At 42.1% G+C, this 24704-nt stretch overlaps 1 protein-coding gene across 14 annotated transcripts in view; it reads left to right on the forward strand.

Moving 5' to 3' along the window:
- Positions 1 to 24704, forward strand: part of obsl1b (obscurin like cytoskeletal adaptor 1b) — a 71574-nt gene that overhangs the window by 40288 nt on the left and 6582 nt on the right. For 13 of the 14 annotated variants that reach the window (XM_036958564.1, XM_021578716.2, XM_021578719.2 and 10 more), the window contains 6 exons: positions 1168 to 1434; positions 3018 to 3284; positions 9252 to 9364; positions 13234 to 13387; positions 23140 to 23301; positions 24282 to 24386. In XM_036958564.1, coding sequence (XP_036814459.1) covers positions 1168 to 1434; positions 3018 to 3284; positions 9252 to 9364; positions 13234 to 13387; positions 23140 to 23301; positions 24282 to 24386 — 1068 coding nt within the window. Of the gene's footprint in view, positions 1 to 1167; positions 1435 to 3017; positions 3285 to 9251; positions 9365 to 13233; positions 13388 to 23139; positions 23302 to 24281; positions 24387 to 24704 lie in introns of those variants that run through there. The other variant, XR_002470200.2, reaches the window with a different exon arrangement.

A 24704-nucleotide genomic window follows, 5' to 3' on the forward strand; every position in this document is an offset into this window, starting at 1 on the left:
CATTGTGCTAGCTTGGTACTCAAGATATTCTGGTCCAGTTTTATGTGCTATATGCAACATTTCCACCTACAAATAGACCTAAATGTCAACGATATATTTGTAGTAGTAAAGAAAAAAAATCCCACGGGATAAAAATATAATTTTAGAATGGCATTTGAAGCTAGTAAAGTTGCTTGTTTTTCCTGGAATGTCACCCTTCAAACAGCAGCATCTTCCTTATTCACATTCTTGGAGGTTGAAAACAATGGATGTCTTATTTAAATGATGATGAGATAAGAAAGTATTGCTAAGCTATTTCAGGTTTTTCTAAGCTAACCAAAATATAAATATCATACAACAAACAGAGCACCTTTAAATTGATAAGTAGCCCCATGACTGTGCTCTTATAATTATATAGTTACAGTTTGACAAGATGTTATTTTCCCTGATTAATTAGGAAATTGACATTTCCCCCCAAACCTTTTATTAATTTCCCTTGATTCTCATAGTTGCGCTGTTGAGACCATTGAACAACAGTGTATGTCAATGTTTTAGAGACATTTAATTGTAATTGTCATTCCACATTTGCAATAACTTTATACAACTGTTGATTCCTTGAAGTTTAAGAGATAATTTTGAAGTAAGCTTTGGCAAAAATGAGTTTCATCATCCTTGCCTCCCCTTCCCTCTTTATAACTATTGGGGGAATGAGTGCAACAGTATGCTCTTAGAAAGCCTCCTTAATGCCACAACATATTTTCAATAAATAATGACCTCGTCAGACAAGATCAAATTGTTGAAGGGGCGCCTTTGACGGCTAGCGCTTAGCAGCGTCTCCTGTTAGAATTCATGGGGTGACTGACAGAGACAAATGGTGCCGGAGACATGCTACAACACTTAGGAAATCGGGACTATTAAGATGATTGAATCGCCTCTCCTTAACAGAACTTGTGCTACATTTTTGTTTGTTTATCATATAATTTTATTAGTATCTTTAGTTATATAGTTATAATGTAGCTTACAAAGTGCTATTTTTTCACTTTGTGTATGGCAGTCTGGATATGTAGTTGAAGTTTAATGTCAATTAGAGTTCAAATATAATACTTGTGTGATACCAGTTGCTTTACACACACACACACACACACACACACACACACACACACAGTAATTGTGGGTATATCTGTTCAGAACAACAAGTGTTGTTCACCAAAAACATGGTGCCCGTTGTGGCTGAGCAATTCGGGGAGGCTACCCTGGAGGTGGAGGTGGGTCTCGACTCTGGAGAGGTGCAATGGATGAGGCAGGGTGTAGTCATCCACCCGGGGCCAAAGTTCACCCTGAAGCAAAAGTGCCGGCGACGGAGCCTCACCATCCACAAGCTCGCCCTTTCTGACCGGGGCACCTACAGTTGCGAAACTCTCCACGACCGCACGCAAGCCCAACTCATCGTGGAACGTGAGTGCGCACGTGTTGTCACTATGCGCTGTTGTTGTTTGTTTACCTCCGTTGCCGGCAACATCGCTTTCGCACGCTGCCCCTGTTGTTGCCGTTGTTGCTTTTGGAGCAACGTCAATAACTGAGTAAGAGTAATTTGAACGAATGGGACCGGGGTGGCACTTGTTCCTCCATGGTGATGGCTGCAAACAGGTGAAGTACAGACAGACCGCTAGCCCACCCTCTGGTTCTCAGGGAGCAGATTTGTGTATTGACACAGGATCACTGGAGCCATAATGGTTTCATTAAGCGTGTCAAAGGGGAATCAGATTGGAGGCTATAAGGAAGTACTCGTCAGGAACTATTTAAGCCCCTTTTGCTTGGCACTGAAGATATAGATGTTATCAGACGAGCACTAGGATTACATTCACACAAGCACAGCACTCTGAGAGCATTCTCTTTGCTTATTATTGCAGAGTCGAGCTATGTCTAAGGGCTGCTTTAACCCCAAAGGGTCTAATAGTTAAGATGTACTGTAGCTCTTTTCTTCCTACTTGTTTTGTGGGTGAGTTAGTGCTGTGAGGTGCGGGTGAGATAGAGCTTGTCTTTTCAGCAGCAGCTTGGTTGGGAAGGGGTAAGTCTGGACTTCGGTTGCTGTTGGCACCGCTTATGAATTTGGATCTCCTCTCATTGAATCTAAATTTATGCACTGGCCTTCAAAATCGAGTTTGTTGTCATCAAGTCTAAGAAATGAATGCTTCTTCTCCTTGGGGAATGCATATCTGTGTTAGAATAAGTAAAAATGTTGGCAGATTTGAAACAGGCTTTGGTGTAAAGTACTGTTTATGAATGATAAAAAGACTTGCTTCTTTCATTCCAACTGGCTACATGTTTTATTTGTCAGTCTGTATCACACATACTGTAACATGACTTCTGTTATAGTGACGTTCTATATGAAAATGGAAGAAACATGAAAGTAAATGCTAAGAAATAGCCTTTGGATTTGGTATTTGTATTATTTGCAGAGGGATCACATTGTATGGAATGCTTCTAGAGATTAAATAATACATGAAATAACAGATGATTGAATAAAACACTTCTATAAGGGAAGTTAAAACCATATATTAAAAAAAAAGGTATATATCGAGTCCCTTTTTGCCAAGTTCCTCTCTAGGTTTCTTCCTTCTGGAGGTTTTCCTAGCCAATGTGCCACTGCTTCTGCTTCTGCTTCTGCTTGCTCTTTTTGGTCTAGGCCGTGCTACGGTAAAAGCAACTGCTGATATAAAAACGGCATCATACACAGGATTTCTTTGTTTGTCCCTGTCAAACATGCAACATGTAAATGTGTTGATTTAATTATTGATCAGGGGTAGGCAACCCTGTTCCTGGAATATCGCAGGTACTGCTGGATTTTATTCCAACTAGACACCACACCTGACCAACTGAGCTAATTGATCAGTTCAGTGAGTGCCTGAGGCACTCCAGGACAAGTGTTGCCTACCCCTGTTATAGATGATTTACATGATTTATATGATTAACTTACTAATTAAGTGATTATTGTTGTTATTATTGCCTTTGGCTGCAATACCATTTTCTCCCTACAGCCAGAAAAATTACAATTCGGAGAGGACTCACTGACATCCAAACCATTCAACGTGAAACAGCATCCTTCGAGGTGGAGCTGTCTCACAGCAATGTAGAAGCCACTTGGCTAAAGGATGGGAACCAGCTAAAGCCCAACAACCACTGGCGCATGAGTGCCAAAGGGTGTGTCCACAGCCTCACCATCTCCAACCTCACCTTGGACGACACAGGCACATTTGTGTTATCTGCGGAAAATGTGAAATCATCAGCAAGGCTCATTGTTAAAGGTAGGGCACGGACATAGATGGTCAGACAGCAACAGTACACTAGTTTGCTGTCAGAGTGGGCTGCCTGGCCACATTCAGTGTACACAAACAGCAGTGTCTTTCTGATCGGTTCTCAAAATAACAATATTTTATGTCACTATGCTTTTTCTACATCAAATGCAATTATCGCAAAAGATTTACATACAACATATTTATATAGTAGTGTTACAAGCAGAGTGTGAGGGTGTGTATGTAATACAGAATGAGAATATGTATTTGACACCTAAGCTTTTGATGCCGAGGTGTCATATACAATTCTAGGAAAGCCTGAATTCTCGTGTTGTCTACTCCACTGGCATCTGCCAGCCAGGGCTTGTAAGGCTTAATGACAGGTTTGTTTTTGTCAATGTCAGAATAAGCGACGGCATGATAAAGAAATGGAGTGACTGCTCTGCTACCGTTCTTACTGCGCCTCATGTTACAAATACAAAATAGCCACGTACCATACATCGCAAGTAGGTTACTTGTTCTTCTCAGTTACTCCCTAAGTTAACCTCACACTGTAAAGTAATCTCTCCCTTATACAGAGTCACTCAATACGTCCCATCCAATTGAGCCAGGGTTCTGAAATCAATGATGACAATTGGATTAAAATGTCATCCCAGTAAATAATTCAGTTGCCATACCAAACACGTCTTAACACTAAAACACAGGCTATTGTACTGATGATGTCGTGGTGCAGATCATGTGTACTATAAGTATAGTGCTCCCAAATTTGTGTCAGGCATTCAGTTTGGCTTGAACCTCTACTAACTCTCCATCCCTCATGCGGGAGTGTAATCATCGCTAATCACACTAATTTGCATAACGCATCGGACATAAATATCCCTAGAAAATATTCCTATTCATGAAAATCACCAATGAAATATATTAGTCTTTTGTTAATCACCCTGTCATCTCAGATTTTCAAAATATGCTTTACAGCCAATGCTAGACAAGCATTTGTGTAAGTTTATCATAGCCTAGCATAGCATTATGCCTTGCTAGCAGCAGGCAACATTTTCACGAAAATAAGAAAAGCAATCAAATTAAATCATTTACCTTTGAAGAACTTTGGATGTTTTCACTCAGGAGACTCCCAGTTAGAGAGCAAATGTTCCTTTTTTCCCAAAATAATATTTTTGTAGGCAAAATAGCTCCCGTTTGTTCGTCACGTTTGGCTGAGAAATCGACCGGAAAATGCGGTCACTACAACGCCTAACTTTTTTCCAAATTAGCTCCATAATATCAACCGAAACATGGCAAACGTTGTTTACAATCAATCCTCAAGGTGTTTTTCATACATCTATTCGATAATATATCCACCGGGACAATTGGTTTCTCATTAGAAGCGATTGGAATAATGGCTACCTCTGTACTTTACGCAAGATTTTCTGCGGGATCCATCATGTGACCACTTGCTCAATGTGGTCCCTTACGGCTATTCTTCAACATAAATGCGTAAAAAGACGTCACAATGCTGTAGACACCTTGGGGAATACATAGAAAGCGTAAGCTCATTGGTAGCCCATTCACAGCCATATAAGGAGTCATTGGCATGCAGCGCTTTCAAAATATGGGGCACTTCCTGATTGGATTTTTATCTGGGTTTCGCCTGTAACATCAGTTCTGTTGCACTCACAGACAATATCTTTGCAGTTTTGGAAACGTTAGAGTGTTTTCTATCCAAAGCTGTCAATTATATGCATAGTCGAGCATCTTGTCGTGACAAAATATCCAGTTTAAAACGGGAACGTTTTTTTATCCAAAAATGAAAATACTGCCCCCTAGTCACAAAAGGGTAATTACTGTCAGAGGACATTGTAGTTGAGATTTTAAGTTAACGGGAGAGCACTTTCACTTTTCAAATTATTCATACTGGTAAAACAGCACTGTATGAATCAGCTTGGAACTCAAACAAATAAGTTACAATTTAAAGGTTTGAGGAAATACTTTCAGTGTGAGAGCAACAAAAGCAAAGTCATATTAAAGTAACTGTCCAGTGAAAATCTCACTGTTAAAAGTTCATATTCTGTTAACTCAGGGGCTCCTGACTGGCGCAGCGGTCTAAGTCAGTGCATAGAGGCATCACTACAGACCCTGGTTCAATTCCAGGCTGTATCACAAATGGTGGTGCACAATTGGACCAGTGATGTCTGGGTTAGGGTTTGGCTGGGGTAAGCCGTCAATGTAAATAAGAATTTGTTCTTCTTAACTTACTTGCCTAGTTAAATAAAGGTTAAATAAATAAAATAAAAACTCATACTAGTATTGTAGTACTCAAGACTGGATTTGTCTTGGTGTTGTGTAGGATACATTTGTACTCGGTCTCGGACAGTGAGGCCTCCTAATTTCTTCCCAACCAGCCGAGAACGTATAATTATCACCTTCCATTCATTCAGCACATAAAACCACTTCACCAGGCCAAATACATATACTCCTTTCTTGAAACATTAATATCAGCTTTTATATCTATTACAGGTCATTTTGCACAGTGACAAACCTATTGGCCTTCAGTGTGTGTGACAGGTTTGTGATTCTGAAAGGACAGCAACCATAATCAAATCAAATTTCATTTGTCACATGCACCGAATACAAAGGTGTAGACCTTACAGTGAAATGCTTACTTACCTTAACCAACAATGCAATTAAAACAACAAGTGTTAAGTAACAAATTTAAATAACAAATAATTAAAGAGCAGCAGTAAAATAACAGTAGCGAGGCTATATATAGGGGGTAACGGTACAGAGTCAATGTGCGGGGGCACAGGTTGGTCAAGGTAATATGTACATGTAGGTAGAGTTAAAGTGACTATGCATAGATAATAAACAGAGTATCAGCAGCGTAAAAAAGGGGGAGGGGACAATGCAAATAGTCTCGGTTGCCATTTTATTAGCTGTTAAGAAGCCTTTTTGACCTAGACTTGGCGCTCCGGTACCGCTTGCCATGTGGTAGCAGAGAGAACAGTCTATGACTAGGGTGGCTGGAGTCCTTGACAATTTTTACAGCCTTCCTCTGACACTGCTTGGTATAGAGGTCCTGTCTCTCCTACCTTACCTGCCTACCTTAACACCACCTGGCGCGATAACCAAAATACAGGGGGGGTGGTACGACCAGGTCTTACCTTGTGTGCATAGACAGAGTACATACTACGGGTATACAGTGCCTTGCGAAAGTATTCGGCCCCCTTGAACTTTGCGACCTTTTGCCACATTTCAGGCTTCAAACATAAAGATATAAAACTGTATTTTTTGGTGAAGAATCAACAACAAGTGGGACACAATCATGAAGTGGAACGACATTTATTGGATATTTCAAACTTTTTTAACAAATCAAAAACTGAAAAATTGGGCGTGCAAAATTATTCAGCCCCTTTACTTTCAGTGCAGCAAACTCTCTCCAGAAGTTCAGTGAGGATCTCTGAATGATCCAATGTTGACCTAAATGACTAATGATGATAAATACAATCCACCTGTGTGTTATCAAGTCTCCGTATAAATGCACCTGCACTGTGATAGTCTCAGAGGTCCGTTAAAAGCGCAGAGTATCATGAAGAACAAGGAACACACCAGGCAGGTCCGAGATACTGTTGTGAAGAAGTTTAAAGCCGGATTTGGATACAACAAGATTTCCCAAGCTTTAAACATCCCAAGGAGCACTGTGCAAGCGATAATATTGAAATTGAAGGAGTATCAGACCACTGCAAATCTACCAAGACCTGGCCGTCCCTCTAAACTTTCAGCTCATACAAGGAGAAGACTGATCAGAGATGCAGCCAAGAGGCCCATGATCACTCTGGATGAACTGCAGAGATCTACAGCTGAGGTGGGAGACTCTGTCCATAGGACAACAATCAGTCGTATATTGCACAAATCTGGCCTTTATGGAAGAGTGGCAAGAAGAAAGCAATTTCTTAAAGATATCCATAAAAAGTGTTGTTTAAAGTTTGCCACAAGCCACCTGGGAGACACACCAAACATGTGGAAGAAGGTGCTCTGGTCAGATGAAACCAAAATTGAACTTTTTGGCAACAATGCAAAACGTTATGTTTGGCGTAAAAGCAACACAGCTCATCACCCTGAACACACCATCCCCACTGTCAAACATGGTGGTGGCAGCATCATGGTTTGGGCCTGCTTTTCTTCAGCAGGGACAGGGAAGATGGTTAAAATTGATGAGAAGATGGATGGAGCCAAATACAGGACCATTCTGGAAGAAAACCTGATGGAGTCTGCAAAAGACCTGAGACTGGGACGGAGATTTGTCTTCCAACAAGACAATGATCCAAAACATAAAGCAAAATCTACAATGGAATGGTTCAAAAATAAACATATCCAGGTGTTAGAATGGCCAAGTCAAAGTCCAGACCTGAATCCAATCGAGAATCTGTGGAAAGAACTGAAAACTGCTGTTCACAAATGCTCTCCATCCAACCTCACTGAGCTCGAGCTGTTTTGCAAGGAGGAATGGGAAAAAATGTCAGTCTCTCGATGTGCAAAACTGATAGAGACATACCCCAAGCGACTTACAGCTGTAATCGCAGCAAAAGGTGGCGCTACAAAGTATTAACTTAAGGGGGCTGAATAATTTTGCACGCCAAATTTTTCAGTTTTTGAATTGTTAAAAAAGTTTGAAATATCCAATAAATGTCGTTCCACTTCATGATTGTGTCCCAATTGTTGTTGATTCTTCACAAAAAAATACAGTTTTATATCTTTATGTTTGAAGCCTGAAATGTGGCAAAAGGTCGCAAAGTTCAAGGGGGCCGAATACTTTCGCAAGGCACTGTATACTAAATAATATATGTAAAGATTATATTGAGAATAGTGTGATGGGTGACAATATTAGACTATCACTTGAATGATTCCCAGCATAAGGCAAACATCACCAGCTTTTTTTTGTTGTTGACTTCTTCAAATCATCGCCTCATGTAGCCTACCCCATAATCATATATGCTTTAATTTGTATCACAATTAAACTGGCCATATAACTTCTTAAAATGATGCACAGAAATAGCCTAATCGTTCAGCTTAAAATGTTGATAAACTTTCTCATCTGTTGCGTCAAGCTCCTTACTTAAAACAGTTTTTTTGATGCTCGTGGTTGTATTAATTTGGGATCTATCGCATCCCGCTACTGTCCCAGGCTATGTTTGGAGTATTTATTTCTGCATATAGGTGTATGGTTTGTTGAACTTTGCAATCAATGGTTTTTGCTTGGCATACATTTAAAAGTGAGTCTCGGCGTCAATCTGTTACCGTGTAATTGCCCAGTAGCAAGGGAAATCCGGCCTTCTAAAGACTTCCTCGGAATGGTATTCTCAAAGCCAACAAAAACCTTACTCCTTTGAAGGGTGAGTAAAGTCCACAAATATGAGCAGTTTATAGACTTAATTAATGGCTATTTCGAGGCTTTTTAAGCCAATAAGTTCTCAGCCCCAGGTACACCAAACATTTCCCCAAATGCTACCCACATCTTCTTTTAAATAAAGGGACATGCAACATAAATGGTATATGCTAAGTTGCTAAGAGGAATCCTTGGGATGACCCCACCAGAACCCTAACTTTAACACTTACATTTACCCAAACCTTAACCCTTACCGTAACCTTAAACCTTACCTTAAACATTTTAAATGTCAAAGTCAATGGGGTGACATCAGAGTTGGACGTCCCAAGGATCACACTTAGATTTGACCAGTCTTGGATTTTGCTAGTCAAAATAATGCAGTGCGAACTGGCAGATACTTTACGTTAACATTATGAAAATGAAAAGATACAAAGGTTTTATAACTTTAATCCAGTGAAGTATGTATGTGCTCATGTCACCTCACACTCGAGGCAGTGTCACAGTACACAAAGCTTTTCACACTCATTTCAGACTCACACTAATTATACAGTTTCATCTCTACTCTTTCTCTCACCTTGATTTTGTTCTCATTTTGTTCTCAGAGCCACCAGTGACAGTCATTAAAAAACTGGAGGACTTGCGCTTTCCAGAAGCAGCTGTGGCATCAATGGATTGTGAGCTATCAAGGCCTCATGTTGAAGTGAAATGGATGAAGGTAAACAATTCATACCCTTTCCACCCAATAATTACACTATTTTGTTAGCAACCTTCCACTCAATAATACTATGGTGCATGATGAATCGCATGAAGTCATATTCATGGGTTGCACGTTTCGTCACAATGTTGTTTTAAACGGTAGTTTTGGGACTGATACCCAATTGAGCATTCTACTCAGTGCAGTCTCAATAGGGGTTAATTAAGGGGTTAATTAAGATTGAGTCTAAAGTGCATTACTGTGGCTTGGAAACATGATGACATTTCAAAATGAGGTGTATATATTGTTTATTAATCTGGTCAGTCTATGTGATTGAAATAGCAGTGGTCCTTAATGTACACTAAGTGTATAGACATACATACATACACACACATACACATACACACATACACACGTACATACATACATACATACATACATACATACATACATACATACATACATACATACAGTGCATCCGGAAAGTATTCAGGCGTCTTGACTTTTTCCACATTTTGGTACATTACTTTCTTCTTCTAAAATGGATGTAATAGTTTTTTCCCCTCATCAATCTACAAACAATACCAACAAAACACATTTACATAAGTATTCAGACCCTTTACTCAAGTACATTCTTGAAGCAACTTTGGCAGCGATTACAGCCTCCAGTCTTCTTGGATATGATGCTACAAGCTTGACACACCTGCATTCAGGGAGTTTCTCTCTTTCTTAACTGATCCTTTCAAGCTCTGTTGGGATGGATGGGGAGAGTCGCTGCACAGCTATTTTCAGGTCTCTCCAAAGATGTTTGATGTACAGGTTCAAGTCAGGACTCTGGCTGGGCCACTCAAGGACATTCAGAAACTTCTCCTGAAGCCACTCCTGCATTGTCTTGGCTGGGTGCTTAGGGTTGTTGTTCTGTTGGAAGGTGAACCTTCGCCCCAGTCTGAGGTCCTGAGTGCTCTGGAGCATGTTATCATCAAAGATCTCTCTGTACTTTGCTCCGTTCGCCATTCCCTCGAACCTGACTATTCTTCCAGTCCCTGCCGCTGAATAACATCCCCACAGCATGATGTTGCCCCCACCATGCATCGGTGTAGGGATGGTGCCAGGTTTCCTCCAGACGTGACGCTTGGTATTCAGGCCAAAGAGTTCAATGTTGGTTTCATCAGACCAGATAATTATGTTTCTCATGGTCTGAGAGTCTTTAGGTGCCTTTTGGCAAACCCCAAGCGGGCTGTCATGTGCCTTACTGAGGAGTGGCTTCCGTCTGGCCACTCTACCATAAAGGCCTGATTGGTGCAGTGCTGCAGAGATGGTTGTCCTTCTTGAAGGTTCTTCCATCCCCACAGAGAAACTCTAGAGCTCTGTCACAGTGACACGGGGTTCTTTGTCACCTTCCTGGCCAACACCCTTCTTCCCAATTGCTCAGTTTGGCCAGGTGGCCAGCTCTATGATGAGTCTTGGTGGTTCCAAACTTCTTCCATTTAAGAATTATGGCAGCCACTGTTCTTGGGGACCTTCAATGCTGCAGACATTTTTGGTACCCTTCCACAGATCTGTGCCTCGACACAATCCTGTCTCGGAGCTCTACAAGGCAATTCCTTTGACCTCATGGCTTGGTTTTTGCCCTGACATGCATTGTCAACTGTGAAACCTTATATAAACAGGTGTGTGCCTTTCCAAGTCATGTTCAATTAATTGAATTTACCACAGGTGGACTCCAATCAAGTTGTAGAAACATCTCAAGGATGATCAATGGAAAGAGGATGCACCTGAGCTCAGTTTCGAGTCTCATAGCAAAGGGTCTAAATACTTATGTAAATAAGGTATTTCAGTATTTAATTTGTAATACATTTGTAAACATTTCATTATTGGGTATTGTGTGTAGATTGATGAGAAAAAAAAACAATTTTGAATCCATTTTAGGATAAGGCTTAACAACAAAAAAAAAATCAAGGGGTCTGAATACTTTCCAAATGCACTGTACATACATAAATATACTGAACAAAAATTTCACGCAGAATGCAACAATTTCAAAGAATTATAGTTCATATGAGGAAATCAGTGAATTGAAATAAATTCATTCGGCCCTAATCTATGGATTTTGCATGACTGAGAATACAGATATGCATCTGTTGGTCACAGATAGCGCAAATAAAATGGGCCTCACAGTAGGCCTTAGGATTTCATCATGTAATTTTTGTGCATTAAAATTGCCATCGATAAAATGAGTTGTGTTTGTTGTCCGTAGCTTATGCCTGCCCATACCATGACCCCACCGTCACCATGGAGCACTCTGCTCACAACGTTGACATCAGCAAATCGCTCACCCACACAACGCCATACTCATGGTCTAAGGTTGTGAGGCCGGTTGGACGTACTGACAAATTCTCTAAAACAACTTTGGAGGTGGTAAAGGATAGAGAAATGAACATTAAAATATCTGGCAACATCTCTGGTGGCCATTCCTGCAGTCAGCATTTCATTGCACGCTCCCTCAAAACTTGAGACATTTATGGCATTGTGTTCCATGACAAAACTGCACATTTTAGAGTGGCCTTTTATTGTCCTCATCCTGTTTAATGATCATGATGTTTAATCAGCATCTTGATATACCACACCATTCAGGTGGATGGATTATCTTGGCAAAGGAGAAATGCTCACTAACAGGGCTGTAAACAAATTTGTGCACATAATTTGAGAGAAATAAGCTTTCTAGGCTCTTTTATTTCAGCTCATGAAACATAGGACCAACACATGTTGCATATATATATTTTTGTTCAGTATACATAAATTAGATTTTACTCCGGTATATATTATATTATGTGTAGTGTTTTCAATAATACCATTACCGACCATGAGCTCTTTAATCCCACCCCTCAGCTACTCTCAGCCCATTTTACCTATCACCGTAGACCACCCTCGTTTGGTTTCCATGTGCCATATATTTTACTGTGCTGTGATGTTTTACATATATTTTTAACCTTTCTAACCGCATAGTATCCACAGATCCACTCCCGAGTTGTGCATCGTTTCAAGGCACTGCATCTCAGTGCTAGAGGCGTCAATACAGACCCTAGTTCGATCCCGGGCTGTAAAACAACTGGCCATGATCAGGAGTCCCATAGGGCGGCGCACAATTGGCCCAGCGTCGCCCCGGTTAGGGGAGGGTTTGGTTGGGGTTGGCCGTTATTGTAAAATATGAATTTGTTCTTAACTGACTTGCCTAGTTAAATAAAGGTTAAATACATTTTTAAAAATATTTGTAAAAAATATTGAGAGTTAAGATGAAAACCTTTCCTAAGAGTATTATTATATTGTTGATTGATTGACTATGGCTTTCAAAATAATTAGTAGGACAATCTTTTGTAATCCTTGTGATGTCGCCAGATTGACTTTAGATGCAGCACAACTTTAGTTAGCTAGCTAAAATTGAGGGAAGAACGCCAGAATTTTGGTTAGCTAACATTAGTATTGCTAGCTATTTCTGACAAACTTTGCTAGCTCATGGCAACATTGCCATCTCTCTAAAGTAAACTTGACTACGTCATAATGGTGTCAAAATTGTTTCCTACTAATTACTTGTCAACTTTAGCAATGTCATTGTATTTCCAGGTCACTATAGTATAATTTTTACCAAACAGTCATTAACAACCGTTCAAAAAGACTGAGCATTAACCATCAGTCGTACATAAATATGCTGAGGCATCTGTAGAACGTTGATAACAATGGCAATGACGGGAAGTGCAGCCCATGAATAGCTAGGTTTGTAAAATACAACATCGACAATGGTCAGTTTACTTATACATTATTCATTTACTCAAATGATATGACAGATTTCTGTGGATATGATGACTATTTCTCAATTAAAAATGTTTTATCTTCAGAATGGGATCGAGGTGAAACCACGCAAGGATTTGCGTATTTATGCTATGGGAAGAAAACACTACTTCCAAATCCTGAAGTGTGAAGTCAGTGATTCTGGCACATACTCATGTGACGCTGGAGACTCCAGTACATCCTGCAATATAGCGGTCTACGGTACTGTCTGCCGCTTTAATAATCTCCCATATGAACAATATTTTGATGACTAACTAAGCTTATAATAAAACCTGCTAGTCATTCATTGCCTCACCTCTAGGTTTGATCAGATATACTGTACTTTATGTTAACACTTCAGTGTTAAAGTATGGCAACACTACAGTGTTAGGGCTTTGTTTTCGGCTGGCGTTAAGGCGGAGCTAGTGTCAAACGCATTTTCGTCATGTAAAATCTGGCGCACTGGCATTTTCCCGCCCTAATGCCAGGTTCGGCAATTTACCTGTCTTATATCAGCTCGCTTGTGCTCAGATGGGCGGGATGGAAATTTCTGTGTCCTTAAAAATATGATCCAAAGAGCTAATTTCAGGCAGGGATATTTATGACCAACCAAATGCTGGTTTTAGCGGTAAAACAGTTGGTTATGGTATGAATTTTGAAAGTGTAAATGCAACCTATCCAGCCGTGACACATACTGCCCTAATCTGCTTTTGGTGCCTGTATACTTTATATTTAGAAACATATATTTTTTAAAATAATACAATTTTGTTTAATTTGATTTAAAACCAAGCATAGCCTCCTCTCAATTCAGTTTTTTTTTGCCCAATGCAATCGCGAAGTAGTTAAGATTGTCGATAAAGGCTTTGGCTCTTGAGACCACTTGGAAATAAATCTTAATCACCAAAGCTTTATTAAAATATTACGTTTGAGAGGAGTAAAACAGTTAGCTGACATTCCCATTTTATATCTGCATTGTAAGCAGGCCCACATTTTTTAAACCATGCAGGTCAAGTTTTGGACTTGTGTAAAACCCCCTCCATGATGTGACCTACGTGTCCATGCCCAACATGAAATGAGAGATGAGAATGTAGACGTTTTCTGTAACTTGTAATAATTTGATGTTGGAGTAGAGGCAGTCCACATCCAAGGGGAATAGGAAGTCGCTGGTGCCAACCTTGGCCAGGAAGGCCGCCGTGTCCTGCGAGCCTCTGGTAGTTGTCCTCCTGGCCGAGTTGGCGTTCCATCTTCTTCACGTATTGACCCCTGTCCAGGATGACCATAGCCAACCCTTTTTTCGCCGGTTTGATGGTGATCGTCGCGTCCCTCTCCAGTTGCCTGAGGGCGGTCACCTCCTCCTTGGGCAGGTTGCCCCGTGCCCCTGGTGGGAGAGGGACGCGACACTCTGCAGCAGGTCAGTGTCGGGTGGTTCCCACCCTGAAGGTTCCGTGAATAGTTGTTTATTTTCTGGTGTGTCCATTCGTATCTGTTGACAGAGCTCTGTCACCGCGTTCATGAAGACGGTGTTGTCCAGGATGTTAAGGTCCTCTTGATCCATGGGCGAGGGGTCCATGAGGGGCGGAGGGGAGACAGTGATGGTCGCAAGATCACCGGGGGGCGGACGGAGAGGTAATTGGAACATTGGGAGGCCACCCCCCTTGGCTGCCAGAAGCTCAACCATCCTCCCAATCCCCGGTGTCACCTTGTTTGGGGTATGACGGAACGGTCCGGTCAGCGTTCTGGGTGGGGTATGGCTCTCTGTCTCCTTTCGTCCCTCACTGATGTCCATGGGGTCTTCTGCCCCCCTGGTTGGCGTGTGGCCGAGGGCCTTTCTGTGTCCAGTCACCCTGGTCGGGGCATGGTCTGGGCCGAGGTCAGACTGTGTCGTGTTCCGCATCGGAAGGCAGTTGGCAGTGCGCTTTCAGAGGCATCGGGTATATGTCGGAGACTGTTGCCTCCCCACTGTCCCTGGCTGCCCCGCTCTGAAACAGGGGGCCTTCTAAGTTGGGTGCCTTGACCTCCATTTTCCTATTTGTCTCTCTATAGAGATTTGGGAGCGATGTACTCCTGCTCCCGTTGTGAGGTAGCGACAGGTTAAGGACCTGTTGAAGGCAGGGGTCCGCCCTTGTGGAGTTCTAACCAGCCCAAGGGGAAGCCTCTGTGCAGTGTTTGGCAACCTCACAATGTCTTCTAATTTGGGTTCCGATGTACTCCTCCAGTGTTCTTTTGGTTCCAACCCATAGTGTGGGTTAGCGACAGACTCCGTAAGTGTTGGAGGCAGTAGTCAGACCTTGTGGGGTTCTAACTAGCCCAGGGGGCAGCCTCTGTGAGGTGTTTTGTGGTCCAATGGGATCTCCATAGCTGTGCACCTTGTCCTCTGTTTGGTGAATGATCGCTACCTGTGAGTCATCTGTCCGTTTAGTGTGCCACCAGTGCTAAGAAGATACTTACCTGGGGTGGGAACACTTGTTCGAATAATACTTACCTGGATGGGTCCTCATGATTTTGTCCTCTTGGTGATGTGTTCAGGTTCTGTTGTATGTTTTGTGTGTGTGTGTTTTTGTGGCCCCATTCCAATTAAACGTGGCTAATGAGCTCAGGTTCCAAATCACCACCTCTAACCTCTTTCCCTGTTGTTATCATCCAACCACTGAAATCCACCATAGACACCTCCGTTGTTGTGTTTAACACCCTGTGTTGACCCACCATGTGTCGTAGTTGGTTCTTGTGTTGGGCTTTTTGTCCAGCCGTTGTCGAGTGTTGGTCACCCATCCATAGTAGCCACTCCTTCGGCTAGGGTAGGGGTGGTAGTTACATTGCATTGTTGAGTGTTGGCCACCTGCCCGTCTTAGCCACTCCTCTGGCTGGTGCGAAGGTGGTGATTCCATCCCTTTTGTGTTGTTGTACAAGCACCCATTGTCCCACACCTGTCCGTTGTGGTCCACCTTGTATACGTAGAGTGGAGGATTCTGTGTGAGTGGGGTCTTGAGTAAAGATGGTGGTTCCATCCCCTGTATGTTGTTGTAGCACTTGTTATTCAACACCTGCCCGTTGCAGTTGCCTTTCTATCTGTAAAGCAGTGGTTCCGTTTAGTGGAGGTTCCATTTGGTGGAGGTTCCGTTCGGTGCAATGGAACGATGCTGTGGCTGACTATGTGCACAACACCCAAGAGTCTGGCCAGGTTATGTTTTGATTATGAATCCGCAGGGTCGATCTGACACCTTCAAGCTGTGCAGAGACCGGGGGGAGGGGCACTCCGCTTGCCGAGCAGGAGCGCCAGGGGGGTCCGGGCACAATCAGCCCAGGCCTGTAGAGTGGGGTCTTGAGTGAAGGTGGTGGTTCCATCCCTTCAGTGTTGTAGCACCCGTTGTCCTACACCTGCCAGCTGTAGTCGCCCTTTATCCTTAGTTTGGATACAAGGGGGAGGTGCACCACCCCTGGGCTAGTTGTGCCTAGTTGGTCCAGGCACAACTAGCCCAGGGGTGAAGAGTGTGGTCTTGTGTACATCCTGTTATTGCAGCAAAAGTTATCCATCTCATGCCATCGCCGGCACACCAGCCGCCCGCGTCTGGCAAGTTGTTTATGGGGTGCAATGGTTAAGTAGATGTGTTGTGGGTTCCTCCTGAGCGTGGGTTCCATCCATTCATTAGCGTTAGGGTAGGGCCAGGTTTAGGGTTAGGCTTAGGTTAAGGTTAGAGTTTGGTTTAGGGTAGTAGGGTTAGGGAAAGGGTGTTCCCCTTGCATGGGGACAAGTGAGGTCGGCTCCTGTTTGGGACTGTCACTCCACGTCAGGTTTTTTGCTTCCGGTTGCTCGCTGTCCATTCCTGGTAGCGAGTGTTTGTCATGTGTTGGAAGGTGTCCAGATTGGGTGCGATGCAACTGTTTCCTTCCTCTCATGCAACTGAGTTAGGAATGACACCTGTATCTTTGTATTGACTGGGTATCAATACACCCAGCTCAAATTGATATTCAATGTCTGCTTTTGTTATTTTTTACCCATCTACCAATAGGGGCCCTTCTTTGCGAGACATTTGAAAACCTCTCTGGTCTTTGTGGTTGAATTTGTCGCTGAAATTCACTGCTTGACTGAGGTACCTTAAAGATAATTGTATCTACAGAGATGTAGTAGTCATTAAAAAATCATGATAAACACTATTATACCATGGCATTGTTGAATATTAGTTTCTTATTTGCTTGAAGGGCATTCTAGAGCATGCATTATTTCCCTATAACTCACGGTATATCAGCACGGTCAAACTCAATGTCTATAGTTCATTCTTAGTGTCTAATTTAAAACATTATTGGAATTGTTGAAGTTCATTTAACTTATAGCAAGCTTGGATTAATGGTTTGGTTAGCTAAACTAGCAAATTTGTTTGCTTGGTTACCACAGCAACTACTGTAGCTCATTTAAGGACCAAACAAATCAACAGCTGTGCCAACGCTGTGTACTACTCCCTTCACAGAACAGTGCAAACTGCCTCTAACCAGAAAAGAAAGAGGAGTGGGAGTCCCCAGTGCACAGCTGAGCAAGAGGACAAGTATATGAGAGTGTCTAGTTTGAGAAACAGACGCCTCACAAGTCCTCAACTGGCAGCTTCATTAAATAGTAAAAGGCCAACATCCCGGAGTCGCCTCTTGACTGTTGACATTGAGACTGGTGTTTTGTGGGTTCTATTTAATGAAGCTGCCAATTGAGGACTTGTTAGGGTCTGTTTCTCAAACTAGACACTCTAATGTACTTGTCCTCTTGCTCAAGCAGAAAACTTGGTCCTTAACCTTTCTGATCTCCCCATCCCGGATCCGGGTTCGTGAATACAGACTCAAGCTCATTACCATAACGCAACGTTAACTATTCATGAAAATCGCAAATGAAATGAAATAAATATGCTAGCTCTCAAGCTTAGCCTTTTGTTAACAACACTGTCATCTCAGATTTTCAAAATATGCTTCTCAACCATTGCAAAACAAGCATTTGTGTAACAGTATTGATGGCTAACGTAGCATTTAGCATTAGCATTCAGCTGGCAACATTTACACAAAAAAACAGAAAAGCATTCAAAAAAATCATTTACCTTTGAAGAACTTCAGATGTTTTCAATGAGGAGACTCTCAGATAGCAAATGTTCAGTTTTTCCTGAAAGATTATTTGTTTAGGACAAATCGCTCCGTTTTCTGCGTCACGTTTAGCTATGAAAAAACCCCTGTATCCAGGATTGTGTAAATCTATCAGCAAGCTCATTAGCATAACACAACGTTAACTATTTATGAAAATCGCAAATGAAATGAAATAAATATGCCATCTCTCAAGCTTAGCCTTTTGTAAACAACACTGTCATCTCAGATTTTCAAAATATGCTTCTCAACCATAGGAAAACAATAATTTGTGTAAAAGTAGCTAGCTAGAGTTAGCATTTTGCGTTAGCATTTAGCGTTAGCATTAGCGTTAGCATCCAGCACGCAACATTAACAAAAACATAAAAGCCTTCAAATAAAATCATTTACCTTTGAAGAACTTCTGATGTTTTCAATGAGGATACTCTCAGTTAGATAGCAGATGCTCAGTTTTTCCAAAAAGATTCCTTGTGTATTAGAAATAGCTCCGTTTTATACATCACATTTGGCTACCAAAAAAAATCCATAAATTCAGTCCTCAAAACGCAAACTTTTTTCCAAATTAACTCCATAATATCGACTGAAAACATGGCAAACGTTGTTTAGAATCAATCATCAAGGTGTTTTTCACATATCTCTTCATTGATACATCGTTCTTGGACACATGCTTTCTCCCCTGAATCAAATGGTAAAGTAGAAGCAGCTGGCAATTGCGCACCGAATTCGACGCAGGACACCAGGCGGACACTTGGAAAATGTAGTCTCTTATGGTCAATCTTCCAATGATATGCCTACAAATACGTCACAATGCTGCTAAGACCTTGGGCGAACGACAGAAAGTGTAGGCTCATTCGTTGCGCAATCACAGCCATATAAGGAGAGAATGGAAAACAGAGCTTCAGAAATTCTGCTAATTCCTGGGTGATGCATCATCTTGGTTTCGCCTGTAGAATGAGTTCTGGGGCACTTACAGACAAAATCTTTGCAGATTCTGAAACTTCAGAGTGTTTTCTTTCCAAAACTGAATATGCATAGTCGAGCATCTTTTCGTGACAAAATATCGCGCTTAAAACGGGAACGTTTTTTATCCAAAAATGAAATAGCGCCCCTAGAGCTCTAACTGGTTAAATGAGCCAGACTCCCATCTCATCGTCCAGGAAGCGGTGGAAGCATGATGGTCGGAGAGCGCACAGGGGGAACACGGTGGCTTCCCATTCTGCCAGGTAGATGTTGGCGTAGGCAGGGGCGAACCGCTTTCCCATGGCCACTCCTTTGACCTGCAGGTAGGTGTTTCCATTTAACTCGAAGTCGTTGCAGGTGAGCGAGAGCTCTAACAGCCGCAGCAGTTGCTTGTCCGGTCTACTGTCCTGAGGGTGGCGCTCGAGGTGAGCGCTGACTGCGGCCAGGCCGGTTCCAACTTTGATGTTGGTGTAGAGGCTGTCCACGTCCATGGCAAACAGGAAGTTGACCGGTGCCCACCTTGGTTGCTGCCGCCTTGTCCAGGAAGTCCACCGTGTCCTTGATGTAGCTGTCGTGCCTCATCACCAGCAGGCGTAGTTAGGCGTCTATCCACTCCGACACGCCGTAGGTTTTGCTGCCGCAGTCAGACTCGATGAGTCAGCCGTGGGTCACCTCGTGGGGCACCTAGTGGATTTTTGGCAAGAGGTAGAGGTTCCTGCTCTTGGCCAGCGTGGTTCCCACCAGGTTGGCGCATTGCTTGGGCCCCAGGGTCCAGTCCGTCACCAGCCCATCGAGCACACCTCTGATGAGCAGAGCCATCCGTTGGAAGATGGGCTGCTCCAGCCACCAGTAGTTCTCCTCCTGGTCGAGTTGGAGCTCAGTCTTCTTCAGGTATGGACCCCTGTCCAGGATGACCACAGCTGACCCTTTATCCGCCGGTTTGATGATCGTGTCCCTCTCCAGTTGTCTGAGGGCGGTGACCTCCTACTTGGGCAGGTTGTCCCGTGCCCCTTGCAGGTCGGGGAGGGGGGGTCGAGTTTAAGGTTTTCCAGTCGGTTTCCAATAGGTAGCGGACGCTCTGCTGCAGGTTCGTGTCGGGCGGCTCCTTCCCTGAAGGTTCCGTGAATAGTTGTTTATTTTCTGGTGGGCCCTCTCCACGGTCGCTGTTCCCTCTGGGTTCCGCGGTGTGCATTGCCTTTGCGGCTGCCAAAGTAGTCGGCCACTTTGAGCTGACGGTGGTAGTCGGGAATCTCAGGGTGGAACCGGATACATGCCTCCTTGCCCGGGTCAAGCGTGGGCATGAATGAGAGGCCTCGTCGGGACAGGGAGAGTTAGGGCTTTATGGGTGTGAAGATGCACGACAGGACCACTACCTCTATGCCGGTCTCCCCCGTGCTTCGATAAGAGTGCGGTGGGTGCGGTGTGGCAGAGTCCAGCCCCCTGTTATCCTACTCTTGGTTCGGTGGTGTGGTGGTCATCGGCGGGGTTGCCCGTCTGTGTCGTTCTCCCTGAATTTGGGTCGGAGGCGGGCGGGTGCGTGGTCCCCGGCGCCCGAGTCCATCTGAGGGTCTTGGTCTTTGTCATGGTCGGGTACGGCTCCGCCGGTCGGGGCACGGGATGGTGGGCAGGTGGCTTGGTGCCGTCAAGAGGGTCACTCTCCCCCTGGTCTGGGCCAGTGAGCGGAACGCTTAGTTTAAACAGCTGCTCCACAATTGCCACATCGCCATGACCGGGGTCCAGTGCAGGCCATCCTGTCAGGAGTGGAACTGTGATGAAGGCAGCAGAGGGACATGTTGTCTGTGGCCAATCAATCCATTCAGGATATCCAAGTTGATCCGGTCGGCCAACGGCATCGTATGAGAGTAATTGATCTTCAGCACGAAGATGGCAGTGTTCGGGAAGGCTGGGCTAGTTGAGGCCTTGTGGTAGGTGGTAGTCAGGGTTGACAGGGCTGACAGATTTAATATGTATAGGAAAGTTGTTATGAGCAAATTGTATTTTGTCATAACAGAATGGTTTAATCATAATGAAAGACAAACACACACACTGTGCTACCAATTACAGTGTAGGGTGTTTATTGCACAATGCAATGCTACATACATTTTTACTCCTGAATTGATTTAGGCTTGCCATAACAAAGAGGTTGAAAACTTATTGAATCAAGACATTTCAGCTTTTCATTTTTTATTAATACATAAAAAATACATAATAAATAAATAAAAACAATTCCACTTTGACTTTATGGAGTATGGTTTGTAGACCAGTGGCAAAAAAAAATCTAAATTGAATCCATTTCAAATTCAGGCTGTAACACAACATTTTAAAAAAGTCAAGGGATGTGAATACTTCCTTAATAAAGCACTGTCATATGAAGACACCACAGCACTGTGGATTGCACACATTTTTGCACACGACCAACATCTTTCGGGGGAACTAAGGAACTAAGTATTTTCTTTTTTAATTACGTCACCGTAATCCCCCCAAAAAGTGTTTAAAAAGCCGTACAAAGTCGTACAAAGGCAAAATGCAGTAACTACACTTTTGGTCAACATTTAGTTAAGACTGAAATTAGGCTTTTTAGTATCTGTTTTATCTTGTGACAAAGTATCCTGATTCAATTATGTTCTGTTTCAGGGAAAATGGCGTGTGGAATTTTCAGTAACTACAAAATCCAAGTAAAAACCAAGGCAAACAGCAGTAACTAAAGTTACTGTACTTTGGCTTTGTTCCACTATGAAACTGATAAAAATGGCTTTAAAGTTTATTTGCTGTCCAGACACGTGACAATACCCCGATTTATTATCTTATTATGAAGTAATTTTTTATGCATATCAACCATGACCACTGATTTGACCTATGACCCCAAAGTCAAATAAATGACCATACAAAGCCAAACAGAAAAACAACAATAAAGTTGAATTAACACATTTAGAATGTAGATACTGCACTTTGCCCATATAGTTGTTTCAGGTCATACAAAGGCAGGGTGCAGTATCTCCATTTAAGGGGTCATAGGTCAAATCAGTGGTCATGGTTGATATGCATAAACATTTTTGATATAAAGATGATACATCAGTGCATTATCACTTACCTACCTACAACATATCTGGCTGGTTAGCAAACATATTTTAAAGCCATTTTTCTCAGTTTTTCCATTGGCATAGTTACTGAGTTTTGCCTTTGTAGGGCAGTATTGTTACATGGGGTCTTTATGAAAAAAAGTACCTTTTTCCAACTATTTTATTGTTTTGAAGGGGTAATATACTGGGATCGCTAAATGTACAGTAGCCCTTATCCAGCTATCCAGTTAGCTAAACACTCATTCAAATAACTCCGTGGGAAGCAGGGTGCCGTTTTGGAAGTTTACTTGAATCACAGTGTGAAACTGCAACAAACACAAAAATACATGTTTTCAGTTACAGTAGTATAGAACACAGAATGTCTTCCACAATAACTGCACTAAATGTACGAAATAAGGATTTAGAGTGCTCAATCTCGAGTCAAATATAAAATGAAGTTACTAGGATGCAACTGAATGCTTGATATTGTTCAGCTAGGTGTCCCTAGTGAGAAATAGCACTAAATCTAATGCAAAGTGTCTAACAGCTAACTCAATTAATATTTTACAGAAACATGACAATTAAATGTGATAAACATTTATCTTGTGTTAATAAACAAATGTACTTACAGACATTGCATTTTACAAAGCTTATAAAGAAGTATGTTGAAAGATTATATAACTACTCTGTCACACTTGCACATCTAAAACATTGCTTCCCTTCTGAAACTGCTTCCTTTCTTTCACATGACACAAACAGGTAAAAAATAAAAAAAATTCAACCTTGTAAAATATTTAAATGACGTGTTGACATGAGAGCTTCTGTCTTTACTTCCCTTGGCAGAACGGGAGCTTGTGGTCCTGCAAGGCCTGGAGGACCTGGACATACAGGAAGACCAGAATGCTGTGTTTGTAGTTGAGATCTCCCTGGAGGATGTGCCTGGAGAGTGGTTCAAAAATGGAGTGAGAATTACACCAACCAGCACCATCAAGATCCGCCAGGAAGGTCATCCTTACAGTTGTTATCATCTCTTATGACACGTAGTAATCATTTGGGGGTTTACACTTTATAACAACTTTCATATATAAGCCTTTATAAATTCTTATATATATTATCAATCCATATGCATTTTAATGCTTATGAAAGTATTTATGTTTACAACTAATGATATACTCATTTATCAACAGTATGTGCTGTATTTATAGTTAGTAATGAAAGTTATTATAAAGTGTTACCTGCCTACCTTTGAAAACTTACATTATTCTGTCTTGGTCCAGTAAGACATCTGACTAGGATTTAAACATTATATCAAAGTCTGTGCATGTCGATCTGTAGATAGTGACAATACTTTCTATGAGCAACTAATTTATTTATACATTATAGGTATTTATATATGTTTGAAACAAATGTTATGATGCATTTTACCACCTATTATAAGTGCTTATAATACATTTTATAATGCCCTATGGGGTGACACTTGGCACCTTAAAGCTAGAATCCTTAGTCGCTAAATGCATTTTTGGACTAAATTCATGATATATTCTTCAAGAATCAGTGGGTATACAGATATAACTTATAAATGCCTCATGAGCTTAGTTCAACTCATCGTACCTCATCAGAACCCAAAATATGAGCTTGTTTTACTCCAATGTTTATAAACAACGTAAATGTAAACAAACATTTTATAGCCTCAAAACATGGTTAAAACTATACATTTTATATCATGTATGGTCAGTCCCTTGCATCCATAGCGGTCTAAGAATTTGAGAGTTGTTACATTTGTCCAGCCCCAACCCTTAGCTTTTTAGCGAAACAGGGGTAGGGAAAGCTTTGTTATTGTTTAAATTAAGGATTCTAGCTTTAAGTGCATGTCTAATGCTTTGTAAACATGTGGCTCTTAAAAACATGACTTTATTCTCAACACACTAATATAGCCAGGAAAAAAACAAAGCTTCTATGGTAACTGATTTTGCATGTCTTTTTAGGGACCAAGCATTTTCTTCTAATGTGCAACGTGAGAGGAGAGGACTCCGGAGAGATCAAGTTTGTCGCCAAACACGTGGAATGCACAGCCTATCTGGAGGTGGAGGGTAATATGATTACTTCGTCTTTGTATTCCCACTCCTTTCATACTTGTGTGGTCTTATTGAATGGATAGGCCAGTGAAGAGACAGGAAAGGTAGGAGGAGTGTGAGTCGGAAGGGCAGTGGTTCAGATTTAAACCCCTGTCAACTCTGGTAGCACTAACCATTATAGACCACCTCTTCTTTCCTGTACATATGAAATATAGTCAAATCTCCTGATGTAGTGTAGGCAGGAAAAAACTGGCCCGCGTTTAAATATCAGGTAAACTCATCCCTGTAGTTCAGTTAGTAGCGCATGGTGCTTGCAATGCCAGGATAGTGGGT

Source organism: Oncorhynchus mykiss, chromosome 22, assembly GCF_013265735.2.
Source record: "Oncorhynchus mykiss isolate Arlee chromosome 22, USDA_OmykA_1.1, whole genome shotgun sequence".
Classification (NCBI taxonomy): domain Eukaryota; kingdom Metazoa; phylum Chordata; class Actinopteri; order Salmoniformes; family Salmonidae; genus Oncorhynchus; species Oncorhynchus mykiss.